Genomic DNA, 16,949 nt, shown 5'->3' with positions numbered 1-16,949 from the left:
CCAGCTGACTTCCTGCCCTTTGGGCAGGGGGCTGGACTCGATGATCTCCCGAGGTCCCTTCCAGCCCTAATGTCTATGAAATCTATGAAAAATTGGGGGGGGAGAAAGGGCAAGGTGGATAGGTTCAAGCTGGGGTCCCCTGACTGAGAGCCCAGCCTGGCCAGTGACCAGGGAGCAGGAGGGACAGCTGCTCTCAGCACAACTGCTAAGACACTGGCCCCCTAGTAGCAAGAAAGAGCTGCATAAGGCAGAGATCATCAGAGCTTACTGTGACCATTACACCTCATACTACAAGTAACTGCTCATACCTCCTACTGACTTCAATACCACCTAATATTTCAATTTAGCATGTGCAAATTGTAATATGCAACAACACCCTTAGCTCACAGGCTGTTTAGTCAGGGTTTCAGAAGGCTTGAGCAGGATCCTGATAGGTGGTACTCTGAATCAATGTTACAATTCCTAATAGGTTTTACATATTTGATACAGAAGACCATGTAGAGGCGAGGAGTACCTGGCTGAAACAAGAAGTCTAATTCCCAACACCTGGGAGGATTGTAATTTTTCCATTGCATTTGCTTGGGTCTTACAAAGAGCAGAGACCGTCTGTGCCCTGAGGAGCTTCCATTGTAAGTGTAAGACAAGAGCCAAGGGACAGAAACAGGCAGACAAATAAGGAACTTAAGGAAACAATGAGTTTATCTTGATAAACTCAATGGTCGGGTACTAGCTGCCTATATGAGAACATCCACCAATAGAAAGGACGTTGTTGCCTCTAGAAACTGTGATTCTAGAAGTAATTTATAAGCCCAGGGATGGGAAAGACTAAGGAAGGAAACCTTTAGAAAGGGGTTTTTTGTTTAATTTTTCTGAGCAACAAGGCAGCTAGTAAATACTACAACTAATAAACATGTTCTGCAGATTCCTTGGCTAGCATTAGTCCCTAGCCTCTTCCCCAAATGACTCTCTTCCCCTTCACATTTCTGTTGTTAAGTATATGGCCCATGCACTTCTATCAATTCATATCAGCTTCCCCCCCCAAAGAGCTTTTTAGCCTGCATTACTCACTAGAGCACCATCTTTTCTTTCTTGGTTTAATGTGTGGTGAAGCAGACTCATCCCCCATCAACTACAAAATACTCATTCACAGTTTTAGACAGGTACATTTTATATCTATTAGGAGAAGTACAGGTGTTGACAGAGTGTTTTGCATTAAGGGAGAATCTCTGCATAATACTGAATTACTGTGTCTATTTTAAACAAAGAAATTATTCAAAAAGGAGAGGTGACAATTGGATTTAGGTAAAAAGCCTCTTTTGAAGTGTGTATTATCCTAGATGCTGAGATCTGGTAACAATTCATTGTTAGCTCTTCCCCTCTAACAAGTTTAGAAAGGTTAAGGGAAATGTGCGCTGCAAATTTAATACACCTACTGTGATGAAAAGCAAAAATGCTAATTTACTTTTTGCATCTCAAAACAGGATTTGTTTCACTGGCAATTGTATTAAGGCATAAAAACAAAACTAGGGATATTTTTTTTCTTGCTGGATTCCAGTTGGATACCTATGAAAAGCAGATTTAAAATGTATTTTAGTTGTGCCAACATAGCAATAAGATGATTAAGTCTATAAACTGTTTTTGAAATACTCTTAATTTTTATTTGACCAGAGTCAAATTCCCTGAGTTACAGCTGAGGCAGTATCCTAAAAAGGTACTAAGCCCGGTACACACAGAGATTAATTGAAGGATCTTTTGTTTACATTGTTAAAAAGGAAGTGGTCCAATGCCAAGAAAACTTGGTAGGGAAAAAAAATTGTCATAAGCCAATATTGCCTAAAAGCTAGATGTAAATAAAATACCATTAGCTGACCTTTAATTAAGTACACTGGATTTTAACAGAATCCTTCACTTGCACCTTCTGTGTTTTATATTGACCCTAAAAAGAAAGGCAGGGGTCTATTTTGCATCAATATGATTTGTTATAGGCTGTGAATGGATTCACTTTAAAAGGCTCCAAAATCCGGCATTCCAAATCCAAAATTCCAATTCAAAATTATTTGTGTTCTAATAAAAGATCATCTACCTACCAAGCTGCACAACTAATGAAAGTGTCATGATGATCATAATTATTTTAATGTAATTTTTTTCCCAGACTGAGATGCAGAAGATGTCATTCCACTGCGGGCTCAGGAATTCCATGTGTATGGCAAGAATATTGCCATCTGTATGCCTCATGATCATCTCCACCCATTTCTCTTCTCCGTTTCTACCAATGTACAAGCTGCTTACTGAAAAGAAACCTGTATACAACAGAGGGAAGTGATTTATTGATAAGGCGCTTAAATTCAGGTTCCTTTTCCTTTGGAAAAAAGGGAGTAGTGCTTTATGATATTTATATTGCACAAGATGTCATGGTCACAGGTTTGAAAAAAAAAAGAGGGGCAGAAAAAACCACGGGTAACTACAGGTTTGTCTCTGTTTTTTAAAATAAGAATCACAAATAAGCAAATCAGAACATACAGATATAACAGTACTATGTGCATAACATTTTATGAATTGTAAAATCCTTTTTGACATAAAGACTGGTTTAGAGCAGTGGTGCCCCAACCCACCTAATCCCATGGGCTTCCCATGAGTCCAGAAAATCTGGCAGCTGGTAAGAGGCAGCAGCCTTGGTTGCCGCAGCTCTAGAAGCTGAGGCAACCAAACACTGCTATCGTTCCCCTGCCACCAAGTTTCCAGACCCATGGTGTGCCCTGCAGAGCAGATCTCAGTCACCCCTGGTTTAAAGATAATACTGAGAATCCTATGGTTAAAATATTCAAGCCACATTTACAAAGCTTAGATCATGAAAAAACTGCTGTATTGTTGTTCATTAGCAGAAGTGCATGGTTCTGTGCTTAATTAAGATAATTGCAGTGGAAGTGAGATCTGCTCAGTATTCAATTCTCAGTATCAATCAATAGAGATAAATATTTAATCTGAGCATCTAAAGCGGCAAAGCCTGCAAAAAGTGGCTTATAAGATTTAGGAGCACCAATACGTTCTCTGCAGTTTCAACAGTCAAAATTGCAGAAAGTGAAACAGAATCCTGAGACAAATCCATAAGTGTCCATTTATCCTTGGCATCAACAATGAATTGTATCACACACAAAATGCATTGAGGGGCTTTTGATTCCCACCCCAATTTGAACAAGGCTGGGGTAAAAGGTACTATAGAATCAAGTTCACAGGAATTTATAAATGACATAGCTTATCAATAATGTAAGTCAACCAAAAATGTATTTATTTCAGAATTTTTTCTAGAGCACAGCATTGGAATATAACCTTCCCTTCACCACCAAGGTGTGTATTTTTCCACCTCCTGGAATATCCCAACCCTCACTGACTAGCAACCATTCTTACCCCACTCTCAAAAAGAAGTGCCAAAAAAATCTACGTATCTCAAAGGGCAAAGACCGCATAAAGAATGGGGATAAGGATCATTCTGATTAAGTAATATAAGCAGAAGGGCATTTTAACAATTATGGGACCAAATCCTCACTTGGAGGGCAATCAATGCAATTTCCCCCTCAAATAAGAACAATATAACCCAGGTCTGATCCTGTATCTATTCACCTTATGGAATATTAAGGAAACTTCAAGTCTTGCAAGATCAGACCTGATGTGCTTTGCCTTTGTTATACTGATAAGTATTTCTATGGTTTGGAGAGATTGTTTTCTATGATGTACCAAAAACGGGTCTATTGTCACCACATGGCATGTGTGAAAACCATCTCAAGACACAACAAGAATATTGCAGAGAAAGATACAAGCATGTACTTTGCATTCTTCTCTTTTGGAACTCACTGCAATTCATTTAGAGCACACTATGGCTTAAGAAAAGCTCTACAGACACCATCAGCAGTAGGGACTACAAAGTTGCTGTGAAAATTTACATCTAGCATGGAAAAATACCATCTTTCCAGATGTTTAATAGGTTTGCTAATCAACCTTGTAAACAGTCCATCACAAGTGTAGGTTTCCTACTAAATAAGTGTGCAAATAATTTCCTAATTGTAAAAAAAAAGTTTTTATTTACAAGAATGAAGCACTGCCAGTGTTATATGGAAAAAAAAAAATCAAATAAACTTGTGCGTAAGAAACATCATGGACAGAGCTACACACTCAGCTTTTGCACTGACTGTCCACTCTAATTTCTGGTGCCTAAATTTTTAAAAGCGCTTAACATTTAAAGTTAAATAAATATTATGGTAAAAATGGGGTACATTGCTAGTAAAAAGGAAGCTTTTCAATTTGCCCTCTCCACACTAGGCTTCCAGACTGGAGATATATTCATCCACTGCGTTGTCCAAGTTCGGACAACGTAGCCATTTCATGATGTGTAATATGAACATTGTTTAAAAAAATAAATACTCCTGAATTAATCACATTTGATAGACATCACGGAAGGCAGATGAGTCAGATTAAAACCTGTGAAAGCAAGAGTGAACATAATAGCTTGTGCAAATCAGATACTGCAATGGCATTCCAAGGGAGGGAGTCAGAAAAGGAATATGCCAAAACTTCCTTTCCCATTGTGTTTGAACTGATTGCCCACAATAGAAACAAACATTTCCTGAGACATTAAGTTGTCATCAGCCTCTGTGATTCCCAGTTCACTCAGCCTTTTCTTGTGCATCTGGCTTTTCTTTGCAGAGGTAGCACCAAGTTCATTCGCAATTTCATAATTGCTTTCGGTTTGTCCAGAAATCTCAGTTCTCTCATAAAGCTCCATTTCATTGGATGCACATTCGCACAGCTTTTCAGGTCCCAAGCCTCTGACATTGTCCACTTCACCATCTGACTGGGTATTTTGTATATTTTCTAAGTCAGAAAACAACGAGAAGGTTATTACCGACTATGCAGATGCCAGAAAGGAGCTGAACTACTTAGAATGTCAGATTTTTAATATTGTGGAATTTAGTTTTCTTCAATCTTCATGGAAATGTGTTTTATATTGCAGTATTACTATTATTTCAAGTATATCAGGTTAGCTGTATCAGCTTTCGTCTGCAAGGACCTAAATCTCCAATGCATAGACAAAAGTACAATAGAAACAAAGAACAGAACAAGTTAAAGAAGCCAGCTTGCAGCTGGGATGCTTTTGCTCAGACAGATGCTCCAAAATTGTTAAATATACAAAAGTAAGATTTTAAGGAAACTGCTTCTGGAAAAAGGAAAGTGACAGCGAATGTTACGTTAATGATCTGAAGGAAGCAAAATCCCCGACTTTCTAGGTGACAGGTTTAATGATGAGCCGTATATACCAAATACAGCCATATGAGGCTTGAGAAGAACATTTCTTGAATCTTGAAACTCTTATGTGACCAAGAGACTGCCATGCATTTTACAGAAAACAACCAAGTAGATTTTAAATATTTAATCATTATTAATGTATGAAATTATTACATTTTACTTTCTTCAGGGAACAATACTCACACCTTTACAAGTCTCAACCTGGCCACATGGTGGAACAGGAGAGCAGAGGATTAATTTCTGCCAAAAAGGACTGTGTGAGGAGCACAACCACTTTCTGTTTCCACACCCTATTTTGTCTGGGTGAGACCTGTGTGGTCCCTTCGGTTCAGCAGGACTTGTATGGCAAAGCATGTGAGTTGGGTAGATAGGAAAGAATTGACTGGAAAGCAAATAGAAGAGCAACTCTACAATTTTAGGACTGGTTCAAAACACACTGATCTGAACACATTTTGAGGAGGGCAGAATTCAAATATGACAACCATAAGACCCATCTTAAATCCTCTTTTGTTGCATGGTGTTTTTTCTTAAAGTTACAGAGTAGTCAGGATCTCCTCAAAATCACCATGCTCAAAGTGCCCCAACTAAGACTGCGCAAACATCAAGTGACAGTTTACAAAATGCTTTTATACCCATGGACAAAAGAATGAATTCCAAAGTTATTACACACCTGCAAATCTGCACATATTCCTGAAACGCTTCTCTGCAGTAATCTAGGACATTCCAGTATTCTCATAATTATAATGGAACCTAGACTCATCCTAAGTATTTTCAGCCTTTTTAGAGAGTTTTTTTCTGGTGAACTGAGTAATATGAAGAATATACAGAAACACACTAGATATAATCACCATATCAGACCTCTATTAAAAAATAAATAAAGTTCGCAAGAAAAAAAAATACCTTCTAATCTTTCTGCAGGATTGTCTTTCACATCAGAAGGAATTGTTGGTTTTACCAGAACAAATCCATACCCTTCATTGTTATGGATTACATTATTCACCATAGTTATCTTGGGTAAGTCATAATGGTCATCTAAGAAGTCCTACCAGAGAGACAAATGTAAAATCAAGTTATAGCTAGTGAATTCCAGGAATTTGAACTTGTCTTTGTTTATTTTACAAAGAGAGCACATCTAATACAGAAAAACTAAATCTTTGTGTAATTCAGGGACATAGTTAACAGCATTTCCTTTCCTAAAGTTGTTGAATAAAGGGGACATTTTACTACAACAGACTAAATTCCAAATCCACTGACTCCACTATCATTCCTTGTCTTGCAAACGATATTAAAAATTTAAAAGCAGTAACTTCACAAGATGCCTAAACAACAATTATTGGTATGAATCTTACAGAGATATTTGAACATGATCTACCTGGAACTCACCTTTATAAGGATTCCTTCCCTGCAGTGGTGTATGCCATTGCCTATCAAGGTACATGTGCTACCTGGATATATCTCAACACCAGCACCCTGTACAGTGAAGTAAAGAGTTAATTCCTGAAAAGTTTCCATTTCAGACTTTTTCCCAGTGTATCCTAGTGTGCATCCCCTTTCCAATCTAGCAGTTAGACAACACAGGAATCTGCTACTACCTCCAGCTACACTTAGCTAACTAGCTCGAGAAGCAGAGGCCCACAGACACTGCTACTGTCATACTCTAAGAAAGCCTGCTGAAGAGTAATTGAGCAATACATGCATAAGTTTCTATTTGCTATTTAGCAACCCAACCCCAATGCCAATTCACTTGCCACATTATAACAAGCGCTAGATTTCTGACCATCTCTTTGTAAGAATCAACAGGCAAGTTGGTCAAAACAGGAATTCAACTGGAGTGAAGCTTAATGAGGAAGAAAAATATTTGGGGACAGAAAAAACAAGGTTCATTTTAAAGACGACTATATCCACATGGATCAGCTCCAAAAAAGCATCAAAGGTTATTTCGTTCATAGACGGACATTTTTTAGCTTTTCTTTTTCACAGTGTTCCATGCAAGTCAACATTCATCTGTCTCCTTCAACAGGTACATACTTCATGAGATTAAAGAATGTTGTGACCAATTTCTGAAAACCAAGACAATTAAGCCAAATGTATTAGAGGTTTTTTTAAAGGATTAAGGAAGTTGCAATCAAGAAAGAGGACGTTTCCCTATTCAGCAGCAGAAGGCTTCATTTTATTTTAGGATACAAGCTACAGCTGCATGAAGATTGAAGAATTAATTCATACCTTGGCACCATACAGATCAGAATTTTTCATTAACAGCTCAGCTGATGTTCGCACTGTAACACCTGTAGTCTCACACTGTAATACAGTGTTCTCCAGGGTAGTTTTCCCATGGTGGACACCTACACTCAAAACATTCATTGTTAACATTAGAAGTCATTTTAAAAAAATGTGTAAAAAGAAAAAGAGAAATTTTTGTCCATCAATCCCAACTCAACTGATTGCAGTAAGGTTTCAGTGAATCCCAGAAGGCAGACCCAGCAGCATTCAGCTTTTTTTTTAAATCCATTTCTGGGTACCAGACCAAGATAAGTTAACACACAGACAGTCTCTGTTACTATTCCAAGAACTCTGGGTGTACTGCAGCTATGTTGCCACACATCAGCACATTAATCCAAGGCCCAAACCAGAGAGGATCGAGGCAGTGTACAAGTGAACCTCCCAAGACCAGTATTAAACTGAATATTCTTTTATGGCTAGCTGTTTCAATTGGGGAAAGGTGCTTAACTAGAGTGAAGTGTTAGGGTCAGGATACCAGTGCTATGCAGATTTTCATTCATGTGTCCAACCTTGCAGCCCCATTTAAGTCTGATCCACCTCATGACTTCTATGTTGCAACACATGGACACCAGCTCCACACCACATAGCAGCAGAAAGGAGGGGGAAGGTGAGCTTTAATGTTAATACAGCACACGACACTGATATTAGTAGTCTGACTCAGATATTATTGAAATGGGGGACACAAACTTTGTGAAGGTTTACGTAAGTCAGTGAAATATGGAATGTTTGTATCAAGGTGCTAAACATTTTACCATGACATTCCAAAAATAAATTTCTATTTGGCAAAGTACTAATTAGCACCTTGTGACAGCTATGCCTCCCCGGGACCATCTATTCGTGGCCCCGCAACACCGATCAAGGGCCAACCGCCCGCCTTCTTGCCTGCCATGCCTTGTTGTTATTTGTTTGATTGAATGATCTTAATCAAATGGGAGGCTGCCTATTTTTTGTCTCGGTGCCTTAGGCACTATCTGCAGCTCCTTTCCTCCCCTTATACCACAGCCCACGCCTCGCAGATGTATCTGGTGTTGTTCAAGTCTGTCCTACTCCCTGTGCCATGTGGACGTTCTCTGGCTTCCCTCAGCCTGCATCCTCACCGGCACCCTCCAGCCTGTCCAGCACTGCCCGTTTCAGGACTTCTCACCCGTGCCAACTCCGGACTCCTCACTGCCCCCTTCAGTCGGGGCTTCTCGCTGCTCCCTTCAGTTGGGGCTCCTCACTACCCCCTAACTCCGGGGCTCCTCACTGCCCCCTAACTCCTTTGGCTCTGGGGCTCCTCACTGCCCCCTAACTCCTTTGGGGGCAGTGAGGAGCCCCAGAGCCAAACTCCAGGGCTGGGGCCCACACACCCCAAACAATGCTGCAGCCTCTCCAGCACCAGAAACCTCCACGCTACTGTGGAGTCCCTATGAGGCCTCCAACCCCTAATAGCCTCACCCAGTCCTCCGGTGAAACAGTAAACACAAAACACAAAGCACCTGAGCTAAAAGCTAGACCGTTCTGGTCAAAAAATACGAATCTCTTCCTACCAGAGAGAGAGAGCGCATCAACCCTCAGCGGGAACTGGGGGATGTTCCGACCATCAGAGTTCTCCCTTGTTCTGGCTGAGTTCCTCCTCCCTCGGCCACCGGAGGGGAACTGCCCTCCTGGCCTTCTGCCTGGGCTTAAGAAGGGCTAAGCTCTGCCCCTTCCTGTCTCTAGGTTTCCCTGGTTGCTAGGGCAACCAGCACCTGCACAGTCTTGGTGACCGGCAGCTGCGCTTCCCCCATCCCGCCACTAGGGGGTCTCTCTCCTGAGCCATTTCCGCTCTCAGTCGCAGGGCACCTGAGAGCTCTGCGACACACCTTCTCCAAAAGACAGAAGGCCATAGTCAACAGACTTACCAACAAGTGCCACGAGGATTAATTTTTCCTTAGAGGATCCAAAAAGCTGTCTGTACCATGAACAGATTTAGAGATCTAAAGGAGATAATGGCATTTAGCTTGGCCTAATTTTCTTTACAACTGGAGTTCCTTAAATGAAGAGCTGAGATTGAGACAAATAATATTGCCTTGAGCCTAGGAAAAGCAACCATATCTTGAGGTATGTAAAACACTCAGGTTTTCATTTGCCTACTGGACAAAGACAATGGGGGAGGCATGACATCAAACACAGAAGCATCAACTTGCCCAACAGAGGACAACAAGCTGAAGAAGAACAATAGAACCAGGCTGACAGCTAGAACAATACAAATGGACCTCACTGACTGTCATATAAATAATGCTGTAGGGAAGACAATTAGAGAACTGTTCTGAGGAGCAACCCTGTGGATGAGCTTCAGTTTGAAAGTTTGTCTGTCAGAAAACAGAGGGTGCCTGGTAGGCCTGCACAAATAGGGAAGTATTCGATTTGGATTCAGCCAATTCAGAGGACAGCAATTCGATTCAGAGATTCAGATCACTGTCCTGAAATCGATTAGTCCGAAATGGCTTCAGAAGATTTGGCACTGATTCAGGGAGATTTTGTGATTTGGCCATAGACCATAATGGGGAAATCACTGAAATACCTATAACTTGGTCATTTTTTGGCAGATTTGAATGAAAACATCAGGGACGGTAGCCCCTTCTGAGGGCATGAAGCCTGCTACGTTTCAAGGAGATAGGTACAGGGGTTTCTGAGAAACCGCACCTCATGTTGATGACAAGCAAACTCTCGACATGTGTGATTGTGTGTGTTAAGGCACAGCAGGATGAAACCAGCAGGGATGGCAGCCTGTAACAGGGGGCCTTCCCAGTGCTCAGGCAGAAGCAGCTCACAAAAGGGACAGAAAAGCTGCAGACAGAGGCTTGTGTGCTGTTTCTACATCCCTCCCTCAGAGCACTGTGATTGGAGGGGGACTCAGGGAAAGATCACAGTCTCTGGCCAGCTACAGATGCCAGTCTCCCCTCCCCCCCTGCTCCTCCTCCCTCTTCTCAGTTTCTGGTCCCCTGAAATACTGCCTTCCAAATCCCCGAATCTTTTTCCTAATTGATTTGGAAGGGTTTTTGTTTTCCCGATTCAATCCAAATCGAGCTGAATCTTCTCCGAATTGAACTGGTGACCAAAGCTTTCCACACCCCCAGTGTCTGGTCTATGGGAAAAGGAGAAGCTGGTTCAGATATAGTAAGTTATTTCTAAGGCAATTCTTTGCCAGGGATGTATCATTCTCCAAACAGGACCAAAAACATTCAACAACTCAGGGCATTTATACACATACTTTTTTTTGATGCTACAAGCTGAAAATCTAGTGTGCAAGAGCAGACACAATTAATCGAGTCTGCAGAGCACGTGAATTGATGCGCCCAGCGCTGCATCACGTGCACTTGTATAAATGGTGAAATGCATGTCAGAGCGCAGAAAATGGCAACGGTGCACTTTTGAACTAAAACACCGTTGATGAGTTTTAGTTCAAAAGCACACTGCTACCATTTTCTCAGCACTGATGTGCATTTTGCTGTTTATGTGAATGCATGAGCTGCAGCGCTTGATCCTGCAGTGCATGCATGTGTACAAATACCCTCAGAAAGGTACATTTAGCAGATAAAACAGTTTTATCTGCTAACTTAAGAATGAAGATAAGAGTCATTGGCAGGCAGGACAATGGGTAGAAGTGACACTAATGTCCAGATTATTCATAACTGGGGGAAAAATGAAGGTATAAATATTTATACCAATAGGGGACATTTAATATTAATTTCTGGGAAACCAGTAGGCTCAAATGTTTGATCCTAATTAAATTAACAAAAGTATAATTCCATCAGTTGTCAAAGCAGAAAAAAATAGACAAAAGGATTTCAATACTTACTTAAGACTCCCTCCACTGCATCATGCTGAACAAACTTCAAATTAGAGATTCTTACATTGGCCCCTGAACATTCAACAAAGCTGTCTCCTTTCCCTTGCTTTTCTATGACAATATCATCTGGCAGACCGTAACCTTAAAAGAAAAGGTTAGATTTGGATAATATTCCTGTGCAAACATGCTACTGTAGTTCACAGCTGAACTCAAGAGCTCAATACCTACCACAACTGTGAAACTGGAGTTAGAGGCCTACCACCTGAGTTCTATCATCCTAAATTCCCCCTCCCCTCAATCACTTAGGCCACCCACAATCCTCCTTTTTGATATCAACTTGCTCTAAGATGACATAATGGATACCCTTAAAACAGTGGTTTTTAACCTGTGGTCAGCAGACACCTGGAGGTCCACAGACTACGTCTAAGAGCGCCACGAAAGATGTTTATGATCAGAAGTATGTGAATACCCATACTTACAATTCAAAGAGGTTTGCACCCTTATTCACAATTTCCAAAGGGGTGCACATCACCCATTGAAAAGTTTTAGGAGCCCACAAATGAAAAAGAAATTTGAAAACCACAGCCCTACAGCATACAGAGAAGGCTGAGGCTCCAAATGTCTGCTTCATCCAAACGTTACTCCCCTTGAAGTAGAGGGAATGAGTTTCAATGACTGCACTACTGACTTCTGTATTTAAATAAAATTTGGGTCAAAACCTGAACATCACTGGACAAACAGGGGGTTCCAGCTGAATTAATGTTAAAAATAATTTTCTGAAGCATATGGCACCACTGATTTACTAAGCCATCCAGAGCTGTCAGCGTTCAAATACTTACAGAAAAAATTATGAGTATGTAAAGCACGTATTGCTTGTCATAGGCAAGAATTAAGATATGGAAAGTGATAATGTGGCTACTATTAAAACTGCTCCAATCCTATCACTTCCCAAAAAGCAACTGTACAGAAGCTCCAGTTAAGTGTCAGAGTGCGACACTGGTTGTACTGAGTAATATATACCTTGATGTACAGAAAAAAATTAAAAGCAGTATTTGGAAAACTTAGCAGCTAGTTTTGAAGAGCCAAATACAAAATAAAATTAGGTTTCAACAGAGACAGTAAGAGATTCAGAAATTGCCCTTCCCCTCATGTAAGGGTGCTTCTGGGAAGAATAGTGGCAGTAGGTTCAAAGTGCACAACTTCGGACAGCAAATGAGTTATTTTCCCAGCTGAACTACTCAACACTTGAGAAACATAAAGGTGAATTACTATCCAAAGGTAAGAGCTTTGGGATTATCACTAGTTGTAGTCAACCTGCTTTACACTCATCCCCAAAACAGTATCCCTAAGAATAGGGTTAGGGAGAAGAAACCAGCTAAAACTATTCCACTTGCTCTATGATGCTTATATAGAGGGCCTCGGGGAGTGAAGACTACTCCGTGGAACCTAAAGCAAGCATGTTAGTTTCTAGCGCTAAAACGGAAGATCCCAGATAAAGTTGTGGCCAGTTAACAAAATGTTCTTATTGAGAGTTAAGTAGTAAAAAATTCAAATGTGGACATTTTAAGTTCTGAAAATGTCACTAAGCTGGTACTAATAGCTGCCAATCCAGCTGCTATCTCTACCATGTTCCATTACTCATTTTTCCCCATATAGGACTTAAGACATTGGCACTGTACAGAAAGGTTATCATGAATCTGGGGGGAAAATATGTATTCAGACAGCTCAAATGCACCCATACACATGGAGTCAACTAAGTGAATTTTTTGTTGCTATACTAATCTTTGTCCTTTTTATGGGTGAGCTACATTAGTTTTGTATAGGAACTAAGTCTATGGGAACTATATGTAAATTGCTACAGTAATGTCTAAAATGTCAAGGTTACTGTTTTCAAATCTGCTCTTAACTTCCACATGCTCAGGGAGAGCAGGGTCTGGCAGTAAAGGGAGCGAGGAAGGGGAAGGGGCTGCCAGGGGAAAAAGTTGTGGGGAAGCAGAGAGCAAAGGGCTACCTGACCCCCCCCACCCCCCCAGATTTATTTTTCCTACTGTAGCAGTGGGAGAGGGACAAATTCAAGGTAAACCTCCAATAATCAGATTCGATACCTGGAAAAGTATAACAAATCTATAAATGTTTCATATATAGAACCTAATTATTGGGGGAATAGTCTTAACCAGAGTCATCTTCTGTTCAAGTAAATACGTATATACACACAGATCATGTTCAGTATCAAACTCCTATAAGCAAAGTTCTTAGCTTGTCTCTTACTCTGTTAGGTATACCCATTGCAAGTGCCGTACGAATTGCAGACTCTCAGAATGAGCCTCTTACAGACTGAGGCCATACTTTTCAGATGAGAAAAGTAAAGTAAAAAAAAAATAATAGCTTGGCACAGGGTACACAAGGAGTTGGGGGGCAAAGCCAAGAATAGAATTCACGTACTTCTACATTGCGGTCTAGTACTTAATCCACAAGGCTCCATTACCACTAACTGGCAAAAGCCATATCATAAAGATATGAAATATTTACTAGCATGCTAACAAAGGCTAATAACATAACACTGTCAACGAGCAATGTTATACCACATGAAAAGGAGTACATTTTACAGTGCTCGCTCTCAATGGGGAGGAAGAAAAATGGGCTTCCTTAATGGTTCACAAAAATTTGACTAGAGTGCGACAAGTCTTCTTAATCAGCCAGACGGTGAACTTGTCCTCCATGTGCACATGCACGTGTACACACACACAAAAACACACACACACACACACACACACACACACACACCCCCGAGGGATCTTTAACTTTTAGCTTTCAGTAACTGAGGATTGTTTACCTTCAGCTTTTATAGCCGCTGCACTGCAATTCAAGCAAAGAAGCTACCCTTGTACTTGGAAAACTAAATCCAGGCTTCATTGTATGCTCCTGCCAGTTTGTTGCCAGACAAATAATTAGAAAGTGATTGAATAAGTTCATCTAAACACATGGCACGAAAAAAATCCTAAAAACTTGGAATAGATTTCTTCTTCTGAAGTATCATCCAGGCTAATTTGCAGCTGTAGCTATTATACTCTCATCCTTCCTGGGCACTGGTAACAGCTGAAACCAGTCCAGACATTTGAAAGTTGCAACGTTCCAGGTCCCGGAAGCCGGACCTCTCAGGAATGGCAAAGCAGGCAAAAAGGCTGGCACGCTCTAGCCAACCCACTCCCTGCAGTTCGCGAGTCCTTTGAGCAGTTCACTTGACTTCAGTAATACCTACCAAGGCATATTAGTTTCAGGCTCTTCCTCACTAAAAGAACCTCCTACCTTCCAGTTCAACGGAGTCAGCAATGCAGAACATGCCATCTACAATGTAATGACCAGGGCAGATTATGACCGTGTCCCCTTCATAGCAAGCATTCACAGCTGTCAACAGATCACTGTGGAACTAGAAAGAGACAAACAACACAGTCGGCTTCTGAAAAAGCAGCAACACTGGCTTGAGTTTATAACATCCGTATTTCCTTTTAGTTTAAATGCTGCTGGGTACTCTAGCCACTGCCTAGAGGAAACCCATTCAATGGCACCTACAGGATACAGTCACTCCTTTGTGTTCATACAGGGCTTTGCATTGAAGCATAACAACGAGCTTCATGAACAGCAAGTTAGCCTCAAAACAGCCCTGCAGGTTTGTACCAACCCCTTTTGCAGATAGGAAGGAAGTGAAGAATATCAGACTTGGAAAAAGTCTACAGGCATGCAGGCAAGCCTGTTTGTCTGTATCTTGAGCAACTTGCCTGAAGTAGAAAGAGCATATATGGCAGAGAAGAAACTAGACACACAGATGCCCTCTCACTCCTGGACCTGGTGCCTCCAAAACAGGATTCAGAGGGTGCATCCCCAAGAACTCCCAGGAGTTCCCAGGGACAACAAGCATTTCCCCAGGGACAATAAGCATCAGCATATACTTGTGCCACTTCTAGTTGTTGCCAGGCTGTCCCTGCACACACACTCCAATGTGCGACAATTGCCCTAGGTGGGGTAGGGGAGGCTGAGGTCAGCACTTGGGATGGTCCCAGCAGCCTTACCTGGGATCCTAGGGCCCTCCTGAGGCTGCAGCAGCAGCAATTCGGGCACACAGAGCCTGGCCAGCAACTGGAGCATGGCTCTGGCCAGACAGGCTCCAGTTTCAGGAGGCATACTCCGCTGCCACACGCACCACCCCGATTCTTTTTGGCGCATTTTTTTTTTGACTTTTTCCAGTGTCAAAAAAAAGAAAAAAAGAAAAAAAAATTCACAGCGCTGCCAATTAGCAGCATTGCAAATGCCTGTATGTTTGGCACATGTGCTTTGCAGACCCGCAGGCAGGTTTGCAGAACCACAAACTGCATGTGCATGCTCGTGGGGACATGCCCAGACAGTGCCATAGCAGTGCAGGACCCACCCTGCCACCTGCCATGTGTTCAAAGCCACCAGTATGGGCAGGCTAGCATCTGCTGTGACAGTGGGATTCTACTCTGATGAATGGCAGAAAAGGATTAGTACAGGTCAACTTCATCTCAGCAATTTCTAGATTGATCACACAATTGTGTGAATGTGTGTTAAGATAGTTTTCCAAGTATCAGCCCAGAAAACCCACTAACAATCTGACAATCAATCAAGGTTTTTTCCCTTATATCACCAGTAAGTTATATTCCTAAAGTCATATTTAGACACACTAACATCTGAGCACCCAAATAGCTGTTGTGATTCACCCAGCTATAACTCATGATGTGTGACTAAAGCAAGTAAGCAATTCCATTTACACACAGAACACAATCCAGACCACTAATGAAGCAAAGCAGCAAATCACAACTGCTAGTGAATTAAGAGACGGACAACTGAAATGCGAACAGAACAGAACCAGATCAAGTAAAAAGTAATGCGTTTAAATAAAATGTGCCCAGGTACCTTGAAACTCAATGTAAAGTAGCATGCCTTCCTCAGTTTTATTTACAATGTTACAGGGTAACAATGCAGGGCAGTTTCCCATTCCTTTCTCAGAGAGAAAACAGCTTGTAAAAGAGAATTTAGCAAACAAATGATAATCAAATACATTCATTGCACCTTCCGACCTTACTGTTGCCTGCTTATAGTATAGTGGTAGCTATTGTTCACGGCCAAGATTAAGTCCCCTCAACGGAAGTCCTTATATATACAGAAGTAAATATCGCAGATGAATAGGTTAATTGATAAAGACAGAGAACATGCTTCAAAGATAAAGGGGACCCCCTGCTATTTTACCTGTATTTCTAGTTCTTCATCAGGGGGCTCAGGATAAAGCTTGTCCCTGAGCAGGGAGTGCAGCAGACTTGACATCATGGTAGAGGACACAACATGAGTGATCTTGGCACCTGTTGGACGTATGCCCTTGGCTTGGAGGCCAGTGTGCTTTTCATAACCAAACATGTACCTGAAAAAACAATAAAGCCATCAAGTCTTTCCTGAGACGGGAGGGGGAGAAAAGCAAGCCACACACACACACACACACACACACACACACACACACACTGAGACGGGAGGGGGAGAAAAGCAAGCC

General features: G+C 41.4%; 1 protein-coding gene across 1 annotated transcript in view; it reads right to left on the bottom strand.

Moving 5' to 3' along the window:
* Positions 1 to 2,965: 2,965 nt before the first annotated feature.
* Positions 2,966 to 16,949, bottom strand: part of SHCBP1 (SHC binding and spindle associated 1) — a 25,197-nt gene continuing 11,213 nt past the window's right edge. Inside the window, exons 7-13 of the mRNA XM_019535793.1 lie at positions 16,655 to 16,823; positions 14,699 to 14,819; positions 11,402 to 11,533; positions 7,522 to 7,640; positions 6,682 to 6,768; positions 6,199 to 6,340; positions 2,966 to 4,866 (exon numbers count right to left, since the gene is read on the bottom strand). Of these exons, the coding sequence (XP_019391338.1) occupies positions 4,544 to 4,866; positions 6,199 to 6,340; positions 6,682 to 6,768; positions 7,522 to 7,640; positions 11,402 to 11,533; positions 14,699 to 14,819; positions 16,655 to 16,823 (1,093 nt within the window). The 3' untranslated portion in view covers positions 2,966 to 4,543. The remainder of the gene's footprint in view (positions 4,867 to 6,198; positions 6,341 to 6,681; positions 6,769 to 7,521; positions 7,641 to 11,401; positions 11,534 to 14,698; positions 14,820 to 16,654; positions 16,824 to 16,949) is intronic.

The sequence above is a fragment of the Crocodylus porosus genome, unplaced genomic scaffold, assembly GCF_001723895.1.
Source record: "Crocodylus porosus isolate Cpor-Errol unplaced genomic scaffold, CroPor_comp1, whole genome shotgun sequence".
In the NCBI taxonomy this organism is placed as follows: Eukaryota; Metazoa; Chordata; order Crocodylia; family Crocodylidae; genus Crocodylus; species Crocodylus porosus.
This window is presented reverse-complemented; position numbering and strand designations above follow the sequence as displayed.